The 27,568-nt window shown below is 44.2% G+C and overlaps 1 protein-coding gene across 7 annotated transcripts in view; it reads right to left on the bottom strand.

Moving 5' to 3' along the window:
• SDCCAG8 (SHH signaling and ciliogenesis regulator SDCCAG8) overlaps positions 1 to 27,568 on the bottom strand; it is a 2,836,880-nt gene that overhangs the window by 1,875,123 nt on the left and 934,189 nt on the right. For all 7 annotated transcript variants that reach the window (XM_069607960.1, XM_069607958.1, XM_069607955.1 and 4 more), the window contains one exon: positions 11,049 to 11,165. In XM_069607960.1, coding sequence (XP_069464061.1) covers positions 11,049 to 11,165 — 117 coding nt within the window. The remainder of the gene's footprint in view (positions 1 to 11,048; positions 11,166 to 27,568) is intronic.

The raw sequence follows: 27,568 nt of genomic DNA, 5'->3' as shown, positions 1-27,568 counted from the left end.
TTACCGGGTAGATTGATTTGCACTGGATTTAAAGATGATGCAGAAGGATAACTTCCTCCTGGAGCGGGCAAAGGTGTCTGTCCTGCCTGCGTTTGTAGCAATTGCCTAGCGAGGTCCTCTGTTCGCTCCTTGGAAATTATCAGCTCTCTTCTTAGAGAGTTTGTTTCCTGACGAGCTGCATGTACTTCTGCTCTTAATTCCCCGAGCAACTGGGCTAAATGATCAGTGTCTGAGGTTTCCATTGCGCCTGGGTAGGAGTTTTGCGGTGGGCTTCGCGTTCTGTAACGCTCACCTGATTCCCACGGAGGCGCTGGTCTTGGCAGGAAGGTGTCTGCGACTCGAAAAGTGATGTGCAGGACTCGATTGGCTTCTGGGGTCGAACCTCTTCTTACTGTGTGTCGAACTCGAAGGGTGAGGTTTCTTAGATAGGTGAATGCTGGACTCTCCATCTGCGTCTGGTGCAGGGTGCCGTTGCCAGTTCCTCCACTGGTGAAACATAGGCCTCTTGAACTCAGAGGATCGTTACCGTCGTTAACTGCACGAGCGGTGAGTTTCCGGACACCTTTTTAGTCTTTATAGTCTTTAGGTGCGTGGCACGTTAATATTGAACAGGACTCTGTATAATGCTTTTCCCTTGTTGTCTTGCAGGACTCTGGAGATGGAAGATGGAGTGAAGCGCCTGGAAATGAGTAAGTAAATGCAAGCGCTCAAACTGTCTTTTTCCCTTGCTGCTTAGTTTGTGCTGAAGAGACGCCGGAGTATTTGCAGGCGTTCTATTGTGACGAGCGCGATGGGCGTAAGTAAATACCTGTCTAATGTCTCTTCTTTTGTCTTCACAGGCAGCGATGCAGCGTGAGGAAATGGCCGCAGCCGATGGATCAGGTGAGTAAGCACTGCGAGTAAAGGTTGCCTTGCTAACCTGTTGTTTCTTGTCTTTGCAGGTGCTGTTGTTGACTGGATACAGGAATGGTAAGTATAATTCTTGCAGGTTCAGGATCGAAAGAAGAAAGGCTGGAACAGACTCGGTGAGCGTTCTGCTGCAGATGCAGAATAACGCGAAGCACGTTTCATCTATCGGGTGTGGTTTAAATAGCCTTGGAGTGATGAGGCATCTTCCTCCACGGCCCCGCCTAGGTAAGAAAAGAGTTCCAGTTCCAGAAGAGTTCCAGTGCTGTATCCAGGGAGTGGAGCTTGCCCCACCCAGGTAAGAAAGTAGTTCCTGTTCACAGAGGACTTCTAAGTGGCTGGTAAGTAAGCAGCATGGTCTGCTGCAGGTAAGTCCACCCAAGCATCTTCATACATAATTTGAGCCCAGCGCTTCCAGTGCCGGGACCGATGACTTTGATGAGCCTGGTGCCACCGGCGCCAGGACAAGGTCCAAAAGGTCCCAGTGGGGACCGTCTGGTGCCTAAGATAACGGTTAGGGGCCTGCTTCCAAGGATGTTGGGCTGTTCCTGACTCCTTGGAAGCAGTGATCATGACAGAAAGAGGTGTTTTGGGCAGTGAGGTGCAGGAACTTGGCAATAACACCCTTAGGAATTAGCATGGCCATGGGCAGTCAATGGGTGGGCAAATAACCAAACACCACCTGCAAGCTTTGTGTCATTCCTCATATGCCTTCTCTCCCCATCTGTACTCTAATGCAATAGTTTGGGCTTATGGGTAGCACAAGTGCCACCTAACAGCCCAAACTAAAAAGGTTTTGACTTTCAAGAGTGTCGACTTTTGGAAGTCAATCTTACGACTCAAACAAATGCAAAAATGAGGTGATATACCTTTGGGCGGTTGACTTTTAGCAGTATTATTTCAGGTTGCTGCACTTTTGCTGGTCGACTTTTGGTCGTGGGGTCATTTGGTAAAGGAACCTTAAGCCCTTGGAACTGGTCAATGCCCTCAATTTGGAGTAACCCCACCATTTATGATGGCTTGTGCTTGCGCCAAATTCTAGGATGAGAAGGGTTTCAGGTTGGTGTAGGATCGGTACGAGGACATCAGCCAAATACCAATGAAAACCCTCTGAGATAAATAGGGCTCTTTCGGTTCTTGCTCTTTGGACAAATATTTGATGTAATGAAAGCATATCGGTGCATGTGTTCCTTTACGCTTAAAAAAAACATTATTATAAGAAGCATTGCAGGCATAGAACATGGTGGTCCCAAAAATACAACACTCTAGAAAACCATCTGTAGTGAAGCAGCCAGAATCCCGCTCGAGGTTAAAGAGGAGTTCGACCAAATATCTGGCATCCAATACCACCTGATAACTTGTCACCTATTTGCACAACAGTGAGACAAAACTATATATGCGAAATCCAAAGCACACGTAATACAAATTCCTAAATCACAACTATATATCCCCAATTAGGAACAATGCAATATATTCCAATAGATCCAAGACCTGGACAATGTCAAGTGGCTTGTTTATATGTATGATGCAGTGAAATCAGCAGGTGTCCACAAACTTGTGGAAAACTCCCGTCCCCTGCACACCCTAATGTTGCAATAACAACCAAGTACTCATGATTTTGTGAGTTAAAACTTTATACATTGATGATCTTGTCATCAGTGAATATTATTATCCCAGAAAAAGGATTTTTTAGTAAAAAGAAACAGTTCAACATAACCGTTGTGTAAATTTGTACCAAAATAATTAAACACCAAACAAATTTTTCTTTTGTAGTTAATGGTTCAAGTTGTTGCTATTACTTCATAGTCTACACAAACCAATCCCTTAAAATTCATCAATTAGTTTATCACAGGTAGACATTTGTACTTTGCACAATCTCATAGTCCAACTTTCTCAGTGATATGTGATGTTCCAAATGTTTTAAAGTGCAATACTCTTTACATGTTTCAGGGAAAGCATCTCCCCTCTCTGTATATCTACATCAAATAGTAAATAGATGAAAAATATTATTATTTTAGTAATCTTAACATAAATTAGTATCCATCTGTCATAACTGGATAGTTATTCATCAATAATCACCTGATTCTGCCTTTCGCGGTTCTTTGTTTATAATTCTAATGCCAACTTGGTTTGCACTGTAATGCCAATCCTAAAAAGGGTAAGAGAGACTGTGTGTAAGTCCCAATTGTAAAAGGAGTGCTTTTATTAAAAACATACAACCTAATATGTCGCCTCAATTGTTTTAATAGAAAGAAGTTGCCAATAATTACCTGAAAAACAGGTTAGATTTAGCCAAATAGAATATAATGTCCGACTTCTGTGGTGTAGGTCGCTATTTGCGGTCTTTCATCCTGTAAGTAGCCATCAAGACGCGTTTATAAGCGTGCATTTACCTGTAAATTTGAAAGAAATCCTCTGAAGCTATTCTTGTATGATTTAAATACAGTAAGTTACCACCAATTACTGTATCTATTTATATAAAGAGGTCAGTGTGAAACCACACATTGTCAAAAATTCTTACCATGTTTACATGGTGTGACTCAATCAGATGTCGCTTGCAACACTCCGGATTCAATCTGGTGTATCTCTTGGGTTTCAAAAACCATCTGTAATATATGGATGTATGAAGACATGTATTTGGGGGTCTGGGAGGTATATTAGGTCATAATCAAATGTATGTCCTCATTAAATCCGTTGAAGGTTACTTCACTGAGTCAAGGTAGCAACAGGCTTACCTGTATGAGAGGACTCTTAATCATATGCTTTCAGTAGTGTAGGTTTTAACGTCATCCCAAAGGTTATGTCCTTAAGTGCTGATTAAGCCTCCAATTATGGGTTCAAATTTGGCATAGAAGAATACCTGCAATCATATTAAAAATATTCAACCTTCTGTGTCTATCAGTCAGGAAAACATTCTGACTATGTTGGTTCCCATATGGATGCTGAGATCCATTCTGTCTAAAACAATCAGGGCTTACCTGAGAGGGGACTCTCTGGAACGAGCTCCATCTAGTGATGCTCGAAAGACGGCATAGCTAAAATGGCCACCGTTATATTTACGTGGCGTGATGACGTCATCGCGTAGAAACGCGATGACTTCGATTTGTTTACTTTTTTAGCTGTGATGTACTAAAGAGTCTTAATGGATACAACTTATTACGACACTGAAATTAATGAACTATTGGAAGATGAAAACACGTATATAAAAATTTATCAGGATCCCATTAAAGAGATTAGAGAAATGCTAAAGAATGTACTCGACCGAGCGCTTGAAAATGAGTGGATCTCTGAGAAAACAAGCACATTTCTGGTGTGCAGTCAAATGTCGACTGCAAAAAGTCGAATTACAAAAATGTCGAAAACAAATGGTCAAAAATATTTTTTCAAATATGTCATTTTTTATTTTACAGGTTTTTTTTGGCTTTCGTGCGTTAAAAAAAGGGTTTAATTTTTTTTTTTAAAAAGGGGGGTTTGGTCGGGGGAACCCCCCCATTTCGAAAAGAAAATTAAAAAAAAGGACATTTGAAATTTTTTTTTGACCATTTGTTTTCGACATTTTCACATTCGACATTATCACTATAAACCAACATTTCTTACCAATGAATATCAGATCATGCCCATTTTTTATGGGTTTCCCAAAATTAATAAAGTATTAAAAACACTACCTATGAGACCCATTGTAGCTGGCAACGACAGCATCTTTAACCCTCTTGCAATTTATGTGGATAAAGCCTTGCAACCAATAGTCCAGAATACCAGCACTTACCTGAAAGACACTACAGACTTTCTTAATCATCTGAATACATTAACAACCATCATGGAGGACGACATACTTGTTTCCTTTGATGTACAAAGTTTGTACACATCAATTCCGCACCAGGACGGACTAGAGGCACTAGAGTGGTGCCTATTGAATAACAATTGTGAAGCTAATAAAACCTTCATTTTGGAATTGAGTAAGATCATACTTGTCAACAATTACTTTAGGAATAAATCACAGTTTTACCTACAAGCGTCATGAACTTCAATGGGCTTGTCCATGGCCCCAGTTTATGCCAATCTATTTATGTTCTATCTAGAGTGTATGCACATATTGAATGCGCAACAATGGCAAAAAAACTTGATAACTTGGAAGAGATACATAGACAACATTTTTGTTGTCTAGAGTGGATCAAAAGAAGACTTGGGAGCTTTTTTGGACTTCATAAACCACATACATAATCGTATCAAGTTCACAATGGAGGTGGGTAAACCTAAATTGCACTTTTTGGATGTTGAATTACAGAATGGACAAGGTGGAAAAATAATCACTAATATCTACCACAAACCTACAGACGTTAACAATTCACTACATTACTTGAGCCATCTTCCTGACCACCTAAGGAATAATTTACCATATAGCCAATTTTTACGGGTAAAAAGAATAATGTCAGACAAAACAACGCTACAGCAAGAGAACCAATTGCTATCAGTGAAATACAAAAAAAGAGGCTACCCAACGGATTTCATCGAAAAGGCCAAAGTTAAAGTAGACAAACTGGAAAGAAAGGACCTTCTTATCAATAAGACCAAATCTAAGGACATTCCGTTTCTCCATGCGTTGATATATTCCGCACAAAGCCACCATATCACAAGAATAATTAAGAAAAATTGGGGTATCATCAAGATGGATCCACAATTCGATAGACTATTCCCAAAACCCCCGCTCATTGCGTACAAGAGGGGCAGAAACTTTAAAGATCAACTAGTGAAAGCAGAAAGAACAAAGATTGATAAACAACAAACTTTGAAAAAGAAGAAAACAGGCACGTACTGTGCTTAAACTGCTGTAACAGCAACAACGTTATGAAAGGAAGCTATGTGAGACACCCTCACAGTGGACATAAAATTAGACTGAATGACTACACTACATGCGACACAAAATCAGTTATATATGGTTTTAGCTGCCCTTGCGGCTTTTTCTATGTGGAACAACCCATTAGAAAAGTTAAGGAAAGGTGGAATGAACACAAGAGCAATATACACACCAATAACACCAAATCTCCAGTTGCAAGACACTTTGCCCAAAATAAACATACCATAGCGATCTTAAAGTAATTATTTTGAAAGAGGTAAAAAAATCACCAAGAGGAGAAGATCATGGCAGACACATGAGTCAGAGGGAACTATATTGGATCGCGGAATTTAACAGCCTTTTTCCAAATGGAATGAACGAAGAATATAACGTGGGTTCTTTCCTATAGGGTCCCTAGCTACTATATGTACATGTAGCTACCGATACCATAAGCAGCAGTTTTTAAATGCCCAATACAGCGGTACCATGTTGCTAGTTTAACTAAGTAAGATTTGATAAATGCATATGCCAGTGGGTGAATAGATACACATTGTTAATTTGGTATCACAGAAATATGCTCTTCAAAAATAGTAGTAGTGTACATACGGTTCACAGACATACTCAGACTTAGCGAATAAAGTATGAGATAAATCGATGTATGTCACTATTCCAACAAAGTGTAAAAAACTTTTTTATGTGTCCTCTATATTTGCATACATCAGACTGTGAGCATAACTGGATTTTTCCTTAATCACCAGATGATGACTAGATTAAGCAGTTATTAAATAGACTGAATAGTTGGAATAATTTGGCACTTCTGCTACATCAGGCTACAGTTACCTTTTTCCACACCCTATTGGTTGAAGTTATTGACAAGAGAAGCTTTTTTGAGCCCCTACGTTCGTTTTTTTACTCTTTAGTACATCATGGCTAAAAAAGTAAACAAATCGATGTCATCGCTTTTTTACACAATGACGTCATCACGCCACGTAAATATAACGGCAGCCATTTTAGCTATGCCGTTTTTCGAGCATCACTAGATGGAGCCCTTTCCTGAGAGTCCCCTCTTAGGTAAGCCCTGATTGTTTTAGACAGAATGGATCTCAGCATCCATATGGGAACCAACATAGTCAGAATGTTTTCCTGACTGATAGACAGCGAAGGTTGAATATTTTTAATATGACTGCAGGTATTCTTCTATGCCGAACCCATAATTGGAGGCTTAATCAGCACTTAAGGACATTACCTTTGGGATGACGTTAAAACCTACACTTCTGAATGCATATGATTAAGAGTCCTCTCATACAGGTAAGCCTGTTGCTACCTTGACTCAGTGAAGTAACCTTTAATGGATTTAATGAGGACATACATTTGATTATGACCTAATATACCTCCCAGACCCCAAATAGATGTCTTCATGATATGATATGATATGATCGTTTATTTATATAGCGCCTATACACAATGTGTTTCAAAGCGCTTAAAGGCAAGGGAGGAAACAAGGGAAAATACAACCACATTCTTACAGGTCATGAACAGTAAGGATGTGAAATCAACTATCGTACTCGGCCTGACGACATTTCAGATAATGCAAGAGCTAAGACATAGATAAGGAAGGGAAGGGGGAGAGAGAGGGAAGTAAATGGAAACAGACAGGCGACTACCGTACTAGGCCTGACGACATTTCTGGTAGAGCTGGAGAAAAACAAAAGGTGAGGGAGAGGGGTGCAGAAAGGGAGGGGAGGAACAAAACAAGTGACTATCATACTAGGCCTGACGACATTTCAGATAGTGCTGGAGGGGAGGTGGGGAGGAAAAAAACAGTAATCGGAGGGTGGAGGTAACAGACAAGGTTGCTATCATATTAGGTCCAGGGACAATTCTGATAGAGTAAGTGCATAGAAGAAAGTAAGAGGAAGAGATAGGACAAGGGAGAAGGGGAAGGAGGAGAGAAAAGCGAGTAAGCAGTCAAAAAGAGTGGAGAAGCAAGAGTGGAGAGCGAATGCAATTGCAGAAGTCAGTAGTAACACAATGTTGCAAGCCAGGGTACAAGATGAAGATGGGAACAGCATGATTCAGGGCCACCATGAGTACAAGATGCAAAGTTCAGCATGAGAGTTGAGAAAGAGTGACGCACTGTGAATGAATGAAGTCCATAAAAGTCAAATCCAGCATTGGCTACAAGACAGTGATGGTGAAGGAAGGCACCAGGTGGGCAGGGCTTGTGGGCGGGGCTTGCTAAGTGGTGAAAAAGAGCAGCAGGCAGGAAGGTACCAGGTGGGCGAGGCTTAGGCCAGTTGACCTAGATCCACTTGCACCTGCTCCCCATCTGCAAAGGAGAAGTAACTGGAGGGCTCCTTAAGTAGGGAAACAGAGTGGCAAGCAGGAAGGCACCAGGTGGGCATGGCTTGCTACATCCATATATTTATTAAAGATGGTTTTTGAAACCCAAGAGATACACCAAATTGAATCCGGAGTGTAGCAAGCGACATCTGATTGAGTCACACCATGTAAACATGGTAAGAATTTTTAACAATGTGTGGTTTCACACTGTGATCTCTTTATATAAATGGATACAGTAATTGGTGGCAACTCACTGTATTTAAATCATACAAGAATAGCTTCAGAGGATTTCTTTCCAATTTACAGGTAAATGCACACTTATAAACACACCTTGATAGCTACTTACAGGATGAAAGACTGCATATAGCCACCTACACCACAGAAGTCAGACCTTATATTCTATTTGGCTACATCTAACCTGTTTTTCAGGTAATTATTGGCAACTTCTTTCTATTAAAACAATTGAGGCGACAGATTAGGTTGTATGTTTTTAATAAAAACACTCCTTTTACAATTGGGACTTACACAGTCTCTCTTACCCTTTTTAGGATTGGTATTACAGTGCAAACCAAGTTGGCATTAGAATCATAAACAAAGAACAGCAAAAGGCAGAATCAGGTGATTATTGATGAATAACTATCCAGTTATGACAGATGGATACTAATTTATGTTAAGATTACTAAAATAATAATATTTTTCATCTATTTACTATTTCATGTAGATATACAGAGAAAAGGAACATTCTGGTAGACACCTTCTGAAGAAGGGGAGATACTTTCCCCAAAACGTGTAAAGGGTATTGCACTTTAAAACATTTGGAACATCACATACCACTGAGAAAGTTGGACTATGAGATTGTGCAAAGTGCAAATGTCTACCTGTGATACACCAATTGAATTTTGAGGAATTGTGAGGGATTGGTTTGTGTAGACTATGCAGTAATAGCGACAACTTGAACCATTAACTACAAAATAAAAATGTGTTTGGTGTTTAATTATTTTGGTACAAATTTACACGACGGTTATGTTGAACTGTTTCTTTTTACTAAAAAATCCTTTTTCTAGGATAATAATATTCACTGATGACAAGATCATCAATGCATAAAGTTTTAACTCACAAAATCATATGAGTACTTGGTTGTTATTGCAACATTAGGGTGTGCAGGGGACTCTCTTGAAAGTCAAAACCTTTTTAGTTTGGGCTGTTAGGTGGCACTTGTGCCACCCATAAGCCCAAACTATTGCATTAGAGTACAGATGGGGAGAGAAGGCATATGAGGAATGACACAAAGCTTGCAGGTGGTGTTTGGTTATTTGCCCACCCATTGACTGCCCATGGCCATGCTAATCCCTAAGCGTGTTCTTGCCAAGTTCCTTCACCTCGCTGCCCAAAACACCTCTTTCTGCAATCTCTTTGAGGTTCCTATAATCAAGCCTTACCATCAGACTTTGCATTCAAAGTGCCTGCCAGTGTTTTTTAAAAGCAGTTTTCTGAAATTTCATGTTAATTGGAGCTGTGAACTACGAGGTTGGCATCGTGGAAGGAGGCACAGGCAATAGATTCAAAGTTGAACAATGTTTTATTAAATAAAAGTCATTAAAGCCTAATTTGCCCTATATTAAGGTGGGACTTTCGTACCTAAAGAAACGTCAGTGTCAGTAAGGTCAACATAAACATCTGTCTGTGCCTAAACCTTATACTTGCCCTCTCAACTATTACAAAACCATGTGTAGGGACATCAACCATAACTCAAATAGTGTCCCAAACAAAACGTTCTCAGTTACTTCGAGCTCTGGCTTCTCTCCCAAATGTTCACCACAAAGTTCAATGTCCTCGAAAACATCTAATGTGCCACTGCCACCCCCAAAGCAAATGGCAGGGGTCCCCGAGTTCGTCCCTCGAGAGCGGCAGTCGCGCCACGTGTTTGGGAGAACCACTAACCATGCCAATATTTCCCATTGGGGTTCACTGCCCGCAAAGCTATATCCTGAAATCATGGAGCTCCTTGCTCTAGAGGACTGGACTTGGAGACCCCTCAGCAAGAAGCACTGGAGCCAAGGTCACGGACTATGAGAATGGCTGCTTCTAAGGACATGGGCAGCTCCAATTACCCTAGTCTGGGCCGCAAACTCGGACAGATGCACCCGCTTCCCTTCTGAGGAGTCCAAGGCCACCTGTACGGCTATACCTTATCGGAGGCTGCTGTTGCGCAACAAAAAACACCCCTCAAGCACGAAGTCAAACGGCATATACGTGTGTAGGGGATGCATAAAGTGCGAACCCGCTGGGAAGCAACGCGGGGACCATCCGGATGTTACAAGGTAATTGCTGTCCTTAATACAACTGCAATTAACAAATAGGAAATACACCTGTTTGATAGAATGTCATTTCATCCGTCTGCAACAAAAACTCTCCGTGTTTGGCATTCGCAATATATAATGCCTTTGAGGCATACGAGCACCTGCCTGTAAATGCAGTACTTGCATACAGTACACGTGCTGGGCGCATCCGGCATTAAGGTAGACAGATGCATTGGAAACATTACATACACAGACAGCGACAGATGCTAGATACTCCTAAAGGGAAAGTCCGACTGGCACGGCACGCTAAGACATGGTTTGAAAACAAGGCACTTCAACAATGTATTGCTTTAGGTGCGTGCTAGAGTATCATGGGGGTATTGCTTCATCTGATACTGGGGGTGCGACAACAGTTCCCTTCAGAAGGCACTCCCCAACTATCTATGGATTTGTGTTTTAACTTCACTCTCAGCTGAGCGCGTGCAACCGATGGTAAGTCAATTTGTAAAGCAACTCTTAACATTGGATTTTATGTTCTTACCACTTACCATTTTGAAATCGGTGCGAGTGGGAGTATAAACTTGGGTTAAAAACATAGAACACAAAAACGGAAATGTGAACGCAGCCACGAAGGTGTGATCGAATACGGCAGCATCTATGCTTACCTGGTCTTTAAGTTCAAGGTCTCGTGTCATTTTTGATCGGTAATCTTTAAATTCCTTTTCGGTCTCATCCTTCCTCATTTTGGCTTGATTCAGCTGATAGCGCGTTTCTGAACATACCTGTCCGAGCAAACAGAAAGAACACATGCAGAAAGCTGAAGGAAAATACTCAGCAGGTCTTACAATAGATCTGCAGTGCCATCTAGCGACATTGTAAAATATCGATTTCTTTTGTTTCTTTTTACGACCAGTTAACAGTGAATTTCACAACAAAAGTATAAACATTCCTAAAACGTTTCAGCGTGGGGAAAGCTGGAGTTCAAATACGTGTTTTTGTTTGTTCGTCAGGTAAAGTTTTGGACCAAAGGCCTATAGGAGTGAAGGGAATCCCTACAAACAATTGAGTTCCTAATGCAACCCGTGTCATGGAGTAACAGAAAGTGGGGATGTCCTCTAGGTTTTTTTTCTAACTTATATTTTGTTGAAATCTCAATGAATAGAAAACAAAGTATAGCAAGAAACCAGCCAGGATCACGGTTAAACATAGAAATTTCGTTTTTGAAAATGACAAACAATCCCCCAACAAGTAAGACCCTGTGAGATAACAGAAATGTGACGCCCCTCCCCCCCCCCCCATACGACTAAGGACAGTAACCTTATTTTATGTTTCATACACACTCTCCAAGCCTTCATTTCTTACTCTGGCGGGCTCACTCGCCCAAGTGACGCACCAGTGGTATCTCTCTCCCATCCACTGATTCTCAACGTCATGCCTACATCAAGAATAAGTATTTCAACAGCTGCGGCCAAAAGAACATGTGCTCCTTGCCGCAGACATAGTTTAAGAAGGAGGCCCAGGTCCGGGAGAAATGTAACATTCGGTCTGAAATAAGCGCTGACATTTTCTCCATACCTTCACACAGTAAGAGATGCGCAGCCCTCTCTGCGACTTCCAGAAGAAGCGAGCACGGTTGATCCTTGCTGCCATCGAGAAATGGGAAACCGGAGCCGCCTTAAAACCGGACATTGCAAGCGTGCCATCTTCAGGGACATCCCCAAGCAGGTGGGTCGCGGACACACGAGGATCTGGCTGCCCGTGATCTCTTTAATTTTAGATCGAATCTCTAGCCAATAGGACTGCATAGTTGGGCAGTGCCACTACATGTGGGCTCAGTCTCCTGGTTGCCCACAGCCGTGCCGGCAGCGTTCTGAGTAAGCAGGGCGGATTGCATGAAGTCTTTGAGTGGTCAGGTACCATCAAAAGCATAATTTGAGGGCTCCCTCTTTAATGAGAGTGCACCGAGAGGCTCTTATGCACCCGGGCCCACACGTTCAGCCATGAGTGAGTCTTCAGAGATTTCTTGCCCCAGTTCTTTCTCCCAGCCTACCATAAACAGGCGTTATTCTCCCTGAGAAGAGTTCTCGAGCAAGCGGTAACAAGTAGCGACCTTGCGTGAGCCCTGACCCTCTGACACCCTAAGTTCTATGCCCGCTAGAGGTCAGCAGTTTGCTTGCTCGATACCCTTACTGGACCCGCATTGGCGTAACTGCCCATATCGAAAACACTCAGCCTCCGGCAGTTTGAACCATCACCGTGGCAGCCCAATGTTTGAACGCGCAAGCATGCATTCATGGAGAAAATGCAGGATTTTGAAGGACCGTAGAGAGAGGACCCAACCCGACCTACACCCCTGTTGAGCACATGCCTTGTCCCAATGAGTGGTGAGGGTGGTCACTAAAACTGCCACCTGCTCGTCTCGCCTCTTTAGGGAGGAAGGAAAGGTGAGCCAGTGAGAATGGAGAAGAGGCTTGTTCTATGACCTTTCACTTTGGCGATCTCTCTGCTAGTGCCCAATAGAGCGACCAGGGAAGCCCGAAAGTACACCCACATCGATGGGACCCCAAGCCCACCCAGACCTTGGACCTAGTGAGGAGCTTGTGAGGAATTCTGGGTGGTCCGAGATAGCAGAAATACTCCCCCACTGCTCGAACAACTCTTGCGCTGGGATATGAATTGGTAACACTTGAAAGATATAGAGTAGCTTTGGGAGCAAGGGCATCTTGCCCGCGCAGATCCGGCCCAGCCACGAGATCGCCCGAGCGTCCCATTGCAGTAATACTTCTTTGACTTCCTTCCACAGCTGTGGGATGTTGACCTTCAGCAGTGGTCGAAGTGTACGAAAAAAAGTAGTGGAACTATGTTCCCTGCTGGCCTGCACCCACTCCCCAGATATCCCTTCACCACGCCCCCCTACACACAATAAAAACCCCCAAACACATGCCCCTGCTGTTTAAGGAAAGGTTCAGTGTAGTACACTGAAAGTGCAAGTTTCAACTTCTTCCTACACTTATTTTAAAACGAAACCGTTCTGGAAAGGTTTATTTTTAAAATAAAAGTATAGGAACAGTAAAAACTTAATAAAAAAAAGTAGAGTACCACTGCTCCCGCTCACTTCGACCACTGGTCTTCAATAAAGTAATGTACTTTGAGGTAATCTGTAGCCGCAGGTCCGAGAGTACCGGGTTGGCCCAGCAAAAAGGAAAGCTCCCTGTCAAGGCGGTCAGAACCTCAGGAGTTTCAGTCAGGGCCAGACCCACACATTTCCCATAGTTAATGCAGAACCCTGATACCTTGGCAAATTGATCAAAAAGGTCAGTAAGTACCAGTAGGGAGGACAATGATTCCAGGAGGAAACACAGGTGGTCATCGGTGCCACAGTGCCACTTTGTGAGTTGTCCCTCCATACGTGAAACCAGAGATGCAGGGATGAAGACGGATCCTCTGGACCAACGGATCCATAGCCAGGGCAAGAATCAGGAGAGATAGGAGGCAGCCCTGCCTGGTGCCCATACCTAAGGGAAGTAGATGGGAGCAGAGTGAGTTTACCTTAAGTCGGGTGGAAGAGATATTAAAATTCTCTAACACCAGTTTGGATAAGTGGGGCCCAAACTCATATGCCCGTAGCAATAATTTGAAGTAGTGCCAGGACACACTATTGAACACACTGAGTGTCCAAGGAGAGAAGAGTAATCCCCTGGGAGTTGAGAGGCTAAATCAAAAAGATCCACCACTCTCCTAATATTCTCATGCACACTTCTATTTTTATAAAGCCAGTCTGGTTGCTGTCAATTATATCCGGGAGACCATCTCCTAGATGAGTAGCAATTAGTTTACTATATAGTTTGGCATCATTATTTAAGAGGGCTATGTGGCGATAAGAGGAACAGCTCCCTGCGTCTTTTCCTGGTTTCAGTAAAAGGGTAGTGGCTGATTTCACCATATTGTCGATCACGGTATCCGAGACTAAGAAGGAATTAAACAATTTAGCCATCAGGGCCAGGAGCCTTGCCCGATGGGAGGGATCAAATTGCTTGGGCTTCTTCTTGGGTGGTAATGGGCGCCTCCAGGAGGTCTCTGAGCTTCTGGGAGATTTGGGGGAGCTTAGATTGAGAAATTAAGTCTTGTGTTCAAGCATGATCCCCCTGGTGTGCTGCTGAGTCAGCTGATTTGTGAGCAGACTGGAGTGGGGTGCCCTTCCCATAAAATGTGTTTCCAAGGCCTGTTTGGCTACTCACAGGTCGAGGAGCAAGCACCGAGACTCCTTCAGCGTGTGCTCCTTTTCACGGACCTCTCCGCACCCACCCCCACAAGTTGAGTCTGGTGCCGTTTTCTAGATCTCCCCCATGCCGCAGACTGCTCAATAAAGCACCCAAGGATCACAGCTTTTCCAGCATCCCAAGCGGGCTGAAGTTAAGTTCGCCAGTTCCGTTTTGCTTAAAGTGATTTGTTAAGGCGTTGGATATATGGTTTCTAAGCACAATATCTTCAAAAAGAAAAGAAAATCATTTAGCCTCCAATGCGGTTTAGTCAAGGGAGTCGGGCGGGGCAGATCGAGTGCGAGTGGTCAGATAGGGCCTTCAAGTATATATCAATGCTCACCACAGTCGGATGAGAGTATTAGGGATAAGAAACATATGTAGCCTGGAAAACCCCTTATGAACCCCTAAGTAGAAGGTGTCTTCCCTGTCCCCCAGGGTGAAAGAAGCGGCATGCTTCGAATAAGGAGTGTTCACGTAGTAGCGTGGTAATGGCAAGGAAATTCCTTCTATCATGAGGGGTTGGGGCGAAAGACTTGTCTACAGTTGGATCAGTAACACAATTAAAATCCCCTCCAAAAATAACATCCCCTTCAGAAAATTCAGCCAATACCCTGTAGAAAGAGTCCAGGAACATCGAGGCCAGAGTAATTTTGTGTCCATGAATCAGTGCTGTCAACAGTAGATACCTCCCTTTACCATCCCGCAATATCTTGAAAACCCTCAAGAGAAGGACCTTACGGACGATGATGGCAACCATGCGCTTTTTAGACCCTTTGGATGCATAGTAGGCAGTGGGATATGATTTGCTGCTAAGGCGCGCTTCACCTGAAGACAACAAATGAGTCTCTTGGAGAAATACCAGGGCCGCATTCAGGGTAGCCAATCTGTAAAGCATTTAGCAGAGCATTGAGACCCTGAACATTCAGGGTCATGCAATATATGTCCGGGGGCGCCATCATGAGTCCCTTTAAGCACAGCTAAAGCATGGGGGATACCCATGTTACATGTCTTATTAACAAATTAATAACGAATGAACATATAACGAAACAAAAATGACAAAATAAATAATGTTTTGGGGGGTCAGGGGATTCCCTCCCCAAGCCCTAGTTTCTCCCAGCTAAAAACCCATCCCAACCGCTTCCCCACAAGATTTAACCCTTTACTTTTTTTTTTATTTGTTTAGCTGTTACAAACAACTTTTCAAATATTTAACAATTGTTTAAAAATCAGTAAAATAATACATTTACACACAATTATTTTTCTAAAATACATCTCACTTCCCAGTTTTTCTTAGATGTTTTATACATTTATACAGAAGAAACATCTGGGACGATTAACTCTAAAAAATGTACAATAGCTACCTTCACAGCCAATCTAGGACTTGTAAAGAGAGATTTCCAAAGTGTTCCCTCATCTGGCTCAGAAAAGAAGACAAGTACATTTTGAAACAGTTTTATGCGCAAAGTACCCTTTACTCCACCCCCACTTACATTTTCGTTATTTTTTTTCGGTATAAATTCCATTCGTAATTTTTTTTCATTATAAAGACTGTATAGCGGATATCCACTATGCCCATTGAGAAGGCATTAGGAGAGAACACCGGATAAGAAAAAGGTCCAAGCTGCATGATCAAAAATAAATAATTACCACTACCACCAGAAAAGAAATTAAAATAAGAAAATCTCCACTCACTCCCATCAAAACCCATCATTAAAGGGCTTGTCGGGCACTATCCGCTCAAGGCACCCACTAGTCCACCGCCCTACCGCTCATACTGGAGCAAGACCTAAACATAGAGTAACAGATCCCCAAAGGGTGGGCACAAAATGCCAAAGTTACGTGTGGCCCATAAAGTACAAGAGGTCACAGGACCCTGAAATGTTTTCAGCCCGGCAGCAGGCGGCAGACTGGAGCACTCGAGCATGGTTCCATGTCAGTCTTCGGAGGTGTACTCGCTGGGTCGCGCATCCTCATGGCTCTCCTCGATTCATTTCTGGGGCTAAGATTTGAATGAGCTACCGAAGTGTCCCCGTCCCCTGGCTCCTGGGGCAATGGCGTATCCTCCATCAGCTCCCTCGCTTCATCCTCTGAGCCAATAACATAGTGGCAATTGTGGTAATCAAATATCAGCTTACAAGGGAATGCCCAGGGATAGCGTATTTTCCGCAAACGCAGTCAGATTAAGATCATCTGTAGCTTCCACCGGCTGGCCAAGGTGTGCGGCAAGAGGTCTTGACATAAAGTAATCGTGGAACCCCGTAATTCACCGGCTCCTTTTTCCAAGCCGCTGCCATGATGGCCTTCTTTTGCTAAAAGAAGTGTATTCGAGAGAGGACGTCGGGCACCAAGTTTCACCGAGGAAGAGAAAACACAGTGTGTTCTATCCAGAATCAGCTCTTCAGAATCCGGGAGATCCCGTAAGGACCGGAACAAGTGCTGTACGTAAACTGCCAGCTCGTGATCTTGTATCTGTTTCGGGATCACGAGCAGGCAGATGGTATTCCTGTGGGATTTGTTTGCCAGATCTGCTTGCTTGGCCCAGATTACTGCTAGTCGCTCCTCACTACCTACAACTCAATTGCCAGTTCTACAAGTGCATGTGCTTGTTCACATACCGTGTTTTCCATGTCGTTCATGCGAGATACTAGGCCCACGAGGTGCGAGTTCAGGTGTGCGATTTATTTATTTGCATTTGTTAAGCGCACAGCAGCCCGGACGCATTGTGGCGCTGGTTACCGACATTTTACTTAGTTACAGAAGTGATGAGCAATTGGAGTCATATATACGGTCATGTAGCAGAGCATACGGGGTGTCAGATGAAGAGGAAGGTCTTGAGTTTTTTGCGGAAGGTGAGAAGAGAGTTTTCTGTTCTGATGTCTGTGGGTAGGGTGTTCCAGAGCTTGGTGGCTATGTATGGGAACCCTATTCCTCCTGCTTTGGGCCTGTTGCTGTGAAGAGTGTGTAAGAGGTTAGAGTAGTTTGTTCTGATAGGTCTGGAGTGAACAGGTTTGGATAAGGTTTGCGCAAGATATGACGGTGCTGAGAAGGTGAGGCATTTGTGGGTGAGGATTTCGAAACTGATGGGTTCTTTAACAGGGAGCCAGTGTGCTGCCTGTCTGGCCTTGGAGATGTGTTCCCTTTTGGGAAGGCTTAATGCTGCTCTGAGTGCATTATTTAGCGTGATTTGCAGTCTGTTTAGATTATGTTTGGAGGTACCTGCTAGGAGGGCAGTGCAATAGTCCAATTTCACACCAATAGTTGCTCTGGCTATTGTGAGACAGTTGGGCTTGGATACGTATGGTTTTACTGCATTTATGAGTTTAGTGGTGAGTGCTGAGGCAGTGGTGATGGCGCTAACCTGCCTAGACATGGATAGCAAGGAATCTAAGTAGACGCCTAGGGTCTTTACCGAGGTGGAGACAGGGATGACAGTGTTATCAATGGTAAAGCTGCAGTACAAATGGTCTAGTTTGGCTAGTGTCGTTTTTAGGCCTAGAATAATGATTTTGGTCTTCTCTCCATTGAGGCAAAAGCCATTGGCTGCCATCCAAGCATCCAAGCATTGAGTGAACTACTTGGGCATCTCTGGTGTAGGAGCCAGTGAAAGTACTTGAGTATCATCAGCGTAGTTAGTATACGCGATACCTAAGGCATCAAGCTTGTCGAAGAGAGGCTTCATGAACAATTTAGCCAAGCTTTCTTTGGAAGATTTGATTTCTTGGGTGATATCTTGTTTAAGAGCTGACAGCATGTCCCCAAAGTCCTGCTTTGTAAATGGAGGATCAGTGTGGGCAACCGCTGGGGTTGAGGACCTCCGCTCTGATCGATTGCATTTGCTTGCCTTTTCTGTCCTGGATGGCTTTAATATCAGTTGCCCTCGCCTTTGTTCCAGATTTGGGCATCACAGGGAAGAGTACAGCCCCTTGCCACAGTGAGAAAGTGGCAATGCCCTCTGACTCCCACTGCAAGCTTCAGCCGAAGAGGCTCAGGGATCCTCACTGAGGGCACCCACATCAACAGCAACAGTGAGTTGTACCCTCTGGGTATAGATCTTGGAAGTCTCAAGTCGAGGGCTCTATACACTTTGAAGCCCCCCTCACAGGGCACACAGCAGCTCCCCCATTGGCAAAGCAGAAGCCCAGATTAGGCAGGAAGCACACAAGCGCAGCGGGTACACATTGGGGCCTTGCCACGTGGGCCGGCGAGAGGCGCTGTCCCACAGCTAGATCACATTCGTCCTGGATAGTGTATATGTTCTTGAGTTGGAGCCCCTCAGCAGTGGCAGGCACAGACTGTCACACTGAATGAGAAAAGCACCACTCTGGACCTATCGGTGCAGTTGAGAGGGCCATCTCTAGTTGGGGGCTTCAGGCCACCGGCAGTAATATGGGCGCTGTGAGGAGAGGGATGCAGTATCCTTGTGGAGTGCGTTTGTGGAAGGCCTACCTGCAGCTGTGATCAGAATCTCAGACCCCCTCCTGAGTAGCTGGTGACCGCCTCAGGCTCCCTCCTGTCAGCCAGAAGCAGGAGCCTGAGAACGCTCCGCACAGCACTTCGCATATCGGCGAGGGAGCAGTCCGAGCAGAGTCCATGCCGCCCGGATACCCCTTGCCATGCTCAACATCCAGCGGTGTCAGGCTTTTGCCCTGTATCACTTCTCTGTTGCAGTTACTTTGAAAAAAGGGGCGAAGGGGGTGTTCTAGTTATGCTCCATTTTGTGGGTGTCGAGGCGGTCAGCGGGAGTTTCCCTCAGCCCCCATCCTCAGCCGTTACAGGGTTCAGCAGCGGCTCCCCCTGCTCTCACCGCCCGCCAGTAAAATCTACAGCATGGGCCTCTGCCATATTGCTAGAGGCCGCTGAAGAGACCAATAGCGGGCCTGCAAGCCTCAGGGGGCCCCCAGCACTGCAAACTCATCCATCCGACAGCCCACACTGATGGTGGGGACAGTCGCCCAGTCTGAGGGGGCAAATATGATCAATAAAGTGACACTTGGGGGTTAATTGGATGCCCATCGAAAGAGCCTACAGCAGGCATGTCTGCATCCGTTCCGGCCTGACCACGCCCTCATGGGATATCCTCTAGGTCTTTAACACTTTCTGTGATTCTTTCAAACAAATAAAGTTCAAATGTAGGCTTATAAATCCTTGACCACATTTTCCCCGGGAACAATATAGAAAATGGGTAATCCTCTGTTGCGTGTAATGCAGAGTCATGCCAATTTCAAACATGTTGGACCCGTGCATACTCAATTCCATTCAATATCAGACATCTTATAACCGAGGTCCGCATTCCAATTTTTCCTACTGTGCTGAGATGCCAGATTGAATCCAGAAGGAGTGAGAAGTTAATAGAGCAGGGATGCAGAAAGCGAACTACTCCTAGACAAATGTAAAATCATGGGCAAACCATTCCCACTAGCATTTGGGGGAGAAAATAACACACCAAAAAGATCCCTCAAAGCATAATAACAGTGACTTTCAGACTGTCTCAGCTTATATTTGAATTGCAAGAACTCAAAATCAAGCATACATTGGCACATCATAGACTTAGGACAGTCTCCAAATGCCAGCTTTTTGCCAAGTAATCCAGGAAAAAGTACGATTATCAATCTGCACAGTTGGATTCTTCCAGAGACATGAATCCCCACAAAGCAAATACTTCTCTCCTTGATTCTCATTACTTTTTTTCCAATCCCTTATATCATGCCTAATAGACAGCGGAGTCAAGTTAAGCAGAAGCCATTTTTCGATGTAAAGCAGACAATCAATCGAAGTCGGAGAGAGACTGATCCTCTCTCAGTGTGGGCCCACTTTGGACAGTCAATATGATCCAACTTAAGTCAGTAATGTAATGTACGCAGCACGAAGGTAGTGGGATACTGCCTTATTCTATTATTCTATGGTAAACAGGTGCACCGGTTTAAGAAGAACGTCCATTGGAGTTTCCGGTCAAACACCTTCATCCCACAGAAACGTGTGGAACATCTTATTTTCTTTTTAAAACTTTCTTTATTATTTTACCAAAAAAGCATACCAAGAAAAAAAACCTAAAAAAAATCAAACTTCCGTTCTCCGCCCCCTGTCAATACCCCATACCGAAACAACCATATTACAACTAAAAAAGAGAAATAAAAAAAGAAGCAAGCACAGCGGAAACAGTCAGCAATAATAGATATTATGAGTGGATCTGAATACGCAGTAATCCCAAAACTCTATGTTCATCCATATGATAAAGACGTTGCACACACCACCCATTCCATACATTTCAAGCAAACCTACACGAAAACACATATGAGCCAAACCGGAGCTCACCTTTCTCTCTGGCCGCCATAAGGAGCACGTCTCGTAACAATCTGGCGATAATAGCCCGCTCAGGGCACCCGGCAGGGGCCTAACGGCCAGAGAGCGATGTGCCCTCTCCACCAGGAACATGTTGGAGACCAGGAGGCCATCCAGAACTTCCAAGAGCAGTTGTTCAACAAACCTTTCCATGTTGTCGATCGCGGTCGATTCCGACACCCTTAGGATGCATACGTTATTCCTCCTTGATTGCCCCTCAAGGTCATCATTCTTTGCCACCACCCTTTTCCCCATATGCTGGAGGAGCGCCATCTCTTTTGTAATTTCGCCACTTTGTCTTCACCATCTCCCATTCTTTGTTCTGCAGCTGACATGCTTCTCAAGCTTCTCAATTAATACTGCAGACACATCGACTTTACATTTAAGGGCATCAATCTTTGTACCCAAATTATCAGTGCTGTCTTTCAGAGCCAACAAGGTATGGTTTAACGCTGTCACATCAATGGCGGAGTGGACCGGGTTAGCCGCAGCCGCCACTCCAGGCAGATCCGGTTTAGCAAAGTTCTCCAATTTGGATTGCTGCTAAGGGTTAATCATGCTGGGCTCCGCTACTCCAGGGGTCCAACCTGATGCCCCACTGTGGCGCCGGTGCGGGTGCTCTCTCCTCTCAAATAGGCGGTGCAGTGTCCCAAGGGTCAGGCCACAAGCACCTACCCTGCCAACAGAACTCACATCTGGAATTCCAGTGATCCACACTCCAAGAGTGTACTCCCCCTTGGGGGTGGTGGGGAAAGGACTCCTCGCCCCACTGGGTCGAAGCAATCTGCAACTATAATGCTCTGTCCCCACTCTGCCCAGTTCGCGCCAGGACGCAAGACCTACAGCCCCAACAGGAAGAGAGTCTCCAAATGCAGCAGTCAGCACCTCACCAGCACTCTACTAACAAAATGTATACAGTCCCACTAGAGTGCAGAGCGAAAAAGAAAAACCCTGCTCTTGTAGCTGCACATAACAGAAACAAATTTCAGAATTCGTGCCCCAGGCCCACTCAGTCTAAAAGATGTGGTATTGACCAGCGCTCAGGGCGGCAAGATTCAACCCATACAACAGCCTGATCTCTGTCTCAGTTGGCGGCCAGTGGAACACCCGATCATCCACGTCGCAGCTTCCAGTATTTTCCAGGCCGCCACAGGCCACCAAGGCGAGCAGAATGTGCCACAGAGTGTCCTCCGGAGGAGGGACACAAACGTGATGAAAGGATTCGATGATCGGGAACCCCGTCACCATGCAGGATTCACTGCATCACCGCAGCTGCCAACAGACAGGCCGCTCAGACCCGCGAGGATCGCTGTGGCACCCAAGTGTTTTGGTGGGCCTCCCAAAGGAAACACATCCTCACCTTCAAAATGGGAGTGCCGACCCATGTGCCATGGCTTCCGTAATCGGGCTCTACACAGGCAGAGGGTCTGCCAGGGCACAAGGGGTACTGGTAATATCTTACGGGATGTTTACCACGAGAGCCACACAACCCCACAGGGTCGAGTCAGGCGTGATCTCCACCAATCCACAGCTTCTGCCTCCGTCCCAACTGTCAGGTGTTGCAGCAAGGCCGTTCTCTCCACCTCAAGGGTATCTGAAAAAAGGGATTAGAAAAGCGGATGCCCCCCGGATTCCGGTTGTAGAAGAATATCTTCTTTAGAGCCACACAACTCAGGAAGATGGATAATATGGCAGGATATTAATGGTGCCTGTCAGAGCCGTCTCTAGCCACGGCCATCTTTCAGCCACGCAACAGCCCGCCCCCACATTTATTTCTAATACTAGTTTACCCGATAGCAGAAGGGGAATCATGCTAAATACATGCAGCAACCTGGGGAGCAGTATCATTTTGATCGCACATATTTTGCCCCAAAGTGTTAATTTCAATTTTTTGACACAGCACATCTATTTCTGCAACCTTAAGCCTAAAGTTATGTGCAAGAAGTGCATCACTATCCCTAGTAATCGGAATACTCAAATACCTGAATCCACCAGCAGCCCCACACCTCGCAGTCATCAAACAAGCCCCTATGACACAAGGATGAAATCGGAAAGATCAAGGTCAGACTTTAATCTTAGAATTCGAGACTCCACCAAACAAATGCAATGAAGACATTAACACCCGAAAGGAGCATTCCGGGTCTCAGATCATCACAAAGAGGTCATCAACATAAAGGAGCACTTTCGAAATACAATCTCTGACTGAATGACCTTTTATGACTGCTGCTAGAAGCTCTATGAACAGATCAAACAGTAAAGGTGATAAAGAATTCTCTCTGAATTTCAAAGAAATCAGATGCATAACCATTAACAGCCACCACAGCCTTCACACCATTATGCAAAGCTTTACAAGAAAAGCTGCAGAAATCGTGAGCCACAGTTCTCCTTAAGCAAACCCAATTTACTGTATCAAAAGCCTTTTCAGCATCAATGCGAACAGCCGCATTAGCATATAAAGAGTTTTTCTTGAGGTGTATCACATTGAACAGCTGCCTCAGATTGTCATAACTATTCTTCCCACTTACAAACCCAGTTTGATTCTTGTGAACAAGTTTTGGCAGTAAACCATTGCCAAAAGCTTCACAACCGCGTTCAACAGCGATATCGGGTGAAAGTTACTACAGTCAGAATTATTTTTCTCTCGATTTAGGGATAACTAATCAACGCAGAACGAATGGTGTCAGCAATTGATTCTTTCCTAACAATCTTCACGTACAATTGTGCCAGAAAATGGTCAAGAATGTGGCTAAATGTTTTGTAGAATTCAATTGGGAACCCATCTGGTCCTGGGCACTTCCTTGGTGTCATCATCTCTAGAGAGTCAACCACCTCCGGAATAGACAGACTTGTCATGTTCATCTAAATGAGGAACATCGACCCGATGCAGATATTCGCTTACATCCAACTCAGTAATATGCCCTTCATCACTATACAAAGAGTCGTAAAATTACTTAAAATCGCACACAAATATCCTCAATCCTGCGCAAAATCGATCCCTCCTCGTTCAAAATTTTAAAACACTTGCCTCGCCTTCTCCTTAATTTTTCGATGACTCGCCAACAGCATACCAGTTTTTTTTAACCCCGCTCCCAAAAAGCTGGTCTAGTATAAAACAAATCTGCCTCCGCCCTTCAATGCAGCTCACAATCAAGGGAACGCTTAGCACTCAGCATGGTAACAGCAGAAGAACAGCTATTGTTCCTCAGCAAGTCCACACTAATTTTCAAGCCTAACTAGTTCCGCCTCTTTTGGTTTCCTCTTGCGAGACGCAAAACAAATCGATTTACCTCCTATTGTTGCTTTTAAAGCATCCCAAACAACAGATACATTATCAACAGATCCTCTATTGCTTGCAAATACATCAGAATTTCACACACAATATGATTAACAAAATCTGGACCGAACAACAGGCTTGTGTTTCCTCCCTTACAGGTGTCACATCAATTTATCTATTGCTAGTGCAACACTAGCATGCTCAGAAATCACAACATTGCCTATATCAATGCTGCACACATCCCCACAAATTCCCCTATTAACTAGAAAAAAATAAATTTGCAATGAAGTGCCATGAGGAATTGAACGTTAAGTGCACGGTCTACTTCCCTGGTGTAAAATCACACCAGCCATCATGTAAATCCCCTATATTTATAACCTCCACATGACCTTTCCTAGCTATAATTTCAGCTTTGGAGTTGACTGCACTCGACTTGTCCAATGCGACATCCAGAGTTGAGTTAAAGTCTCCTCCACGTATGACCTCTGCATCACACAGGCTAGCTAGAACGCCGTCAATTGTTTTTCAAAAATTCTGTTTGTGTCATATTTGGCGCTTACACATTCCAAATCCACCTCCACTCTGTCTATTAATTCTGTTTTAAGCAAAATGGCAACCCCTCTGGAATTGCTAGCAAAGGTGCTAGAAAACGCTTTCACACATGTTTTAATCAGGATTTAATCAACCTGTTCCAAATGTAAGTGTGTTTCCTAGACTATATCTGCCTGTTTCCTATTAATAGAAAGTAAGGACACTCTTCCTTTTAAGAGGACTGTTACCACCCTTCACATTCACATTCCAACTAAAAAGATGCAGGCATTTTGTGATTTCGCCAACCCAAAATCTAATATATTGTCACGTAGGCCAGATTTATCACTCAACATGCAATCCCTAAAGCCAAGCAGACTATGCAAGTATATAGAAGTTAGCAAATGACCGTCAAAGATTCAGGAGCACGAACGTATAAAGAGGAAAAAAAGAAAGGCGCCCCTAAAAAAAAAAAACACACGTAGTAGAACGTGGAATAAGAATAGCAGGAGAGTAAGCAGTCACTGCCCAATGCAAATGCATCATTGGCAGGTTTAAGCTAAAACAGGTCAATTGAAAATATAAAATAATTGACACAATAGAGCAGGGCTCAACATCTAAATCACTTACAGGTTCAATTAAACAAAAAGAGAAACTAAAGCCAAATAAATGACATTGCGTCGCAGTCCCAACCCATCCCAAATTGTATCAACCCATCCCAGTTTGAGGCGCATCCTAAAATGTACACAAAGCCACCAGAGAAAACATTAGTAACAAGGTAACATTCAAGAGTCACATCAAAACTTGAGAACTTCAGACAAAATGAGGTGGAAGGGGATGACAACAAACAGCACAAAGAAGAATGCCAACATAGACCCGAACATGTTCCATATGCATCTGTTCCATGTTTCAAATCCCAGATTCTCGCAAGAGTGTAGGAGCTCCAGCAACTGGCTTTTGTCAATGTTTAATATATAATCAAGTCACTTTGGAAAAAAGGAGCCGGTTCCAGCACAGAGTTGCCGAAACAGCAAATGAACCACACAGTATTCCGAAGTCTGCCATCATACAAAAATCCCCAATCCAGGAGTCACGCTCAGCACACTCAACTAAAACCAATACTATAAGCACAGGGCCATCTTGGCCCACAAAATAGAGCGAGCAAGTGTAGGCGGAGTAAGAGAAGAATGACTGTGTATGTATTTCTTCTCCCTGCACATCTTGCTACATCTATCAAACATGCAAGAGGAAGTCAAGCAGGTCCTTGATCTTGAGACATGCCTTCTATGGGCGTTTGCCCCCACTCTATCATAGACCAGGTGTCCACATCTAAATGAGTACTAAGCAAAAGGCACTGTAAAGGACAGCACAATCCTTAAAAGATCATGCCACTTTTCTCACTGATGTAAACTCACATGCTCCAGGAGAGAATGGTTAATGTTTATATCCAGCGCAGTTTATAGACAATATTGTGCACCCCTTACCTAGCCACACACTTTGTAACTCCTGCTATAGACCTATCTAATTTCTCTGGTTTCTCAGCCTTCTCTTCAGGCTTTGCCTTAGCCTCTTTACCTTCCAGCTTGAACTGGACTCTTGGTCAGTGCTCCTTGCTAAATCGCTGAATGTCTCTCCAACCTCTAGTATTGCCAGACAGGTCTCATCTAGACCGTTGCTATCAAGAAGTTCTTTTTGCCCAGATCTTGGGTTTCAGCGTTCACATGGTCAGGTCTCATACAACGCGGCCACCCAACATTTAGCTATTTAGGTCTTGCCATGACCTGCTCTCTTAGCATTGACTTGGGTAAGTCCCCAACAAACTGATTCTCAGAATTCACTTGGACAGGTCTCATCATGACCTGGTCTTTCAGCATTCCTTCTTTAGGTCTTTCTTAGGCCTCCGGGAGGTTTAACACTGTGGGGTAAACATTTGGATAGTAAGCAAGTCCGTTAGCAATATTGTCAATTTGTACCAAGTAGAGGACTCACTGTTCAAGTTGCTGAGACCACATCCTCCAGTTGCCTGTCTGCTGAGGATTCTGCCCTGGTTGCCACCCACCCGCACTGGGCTCACCAGCCCCATTTGTAATGCATAGTGGCCTTCATGGATATCTCGGCTGTTGGGATCAATTGGGCTTGCTCTGATCTTGTCTCTGGATTTTCAGTTGGACTCTCGTCCGGGATCTGTTAACATCCATAGTAATGCAGCTCTTTTCACTGATTATCTGATTTCTCTTACCTTTTGGTTCATCAGCTATATAGTCTTGGTGGGACGTCAGCGCCATCTTGTATTCTCGTCCCATATAGAATTATGCCTCCTGGTGGTCTGTGACTCAACGCATCTGGTACAGAGACTTCTACAGCGTCTCTTTCTCTGACTGCCTTGCTCAGTATAACTAGGCTTCTTCGTCAATCACAGTGGGTAAATTCAGGAAGCTTGGTTTGGGAGTTTCTCAAACCTAATGTAGTTCAATCTGAACGTGGAGTGCTGTGTGATAACATACTGTGCTAACATATGTTAGGCTTGTGTAATGGTTAAAAGGGGCTTCTGCCCTATACTACTTAAGGAGCCCTCCAGCCTCTTTTCCTTTGCAGCTGGGGAGCAGGTGTAAGTGGATCTAGGTCACCTGGCCTAAGCCCTGCCCACCTGGTGCCTTCCTGGTTGCTGCTCTTTTTCACCACTTAGCAAGCCCCGCCCTCCTGGTGCCTTCCTGCTTGCCGCTCTTTTCCCTACTTAAGGAGTCCTCCAGCCTCTTTTCCTTTGCAGCTGGGGAGCAGGTGT

The sequence above is a fragment of the Ambystoma mexicanum genome, chromosome 4q, assembly GCF_040938575.1.
Source record: "Ambystoma mexicanum isolate Mex_15411 chromosome 4q, UKY_AmexF1_1, whole genome shotgun sequence".
NCBI classification, from domain to species: Eukaryota; Metazoa; Chordata; class Amphibia; order Caudata; family Ambystomatidae; genus Ambystoma; species Ambystoma mexicanum.
Note: the sequence above shows the minus strand (reverse complement) of the source record. Positions and strands in the feature narration are given on the sequence as shown.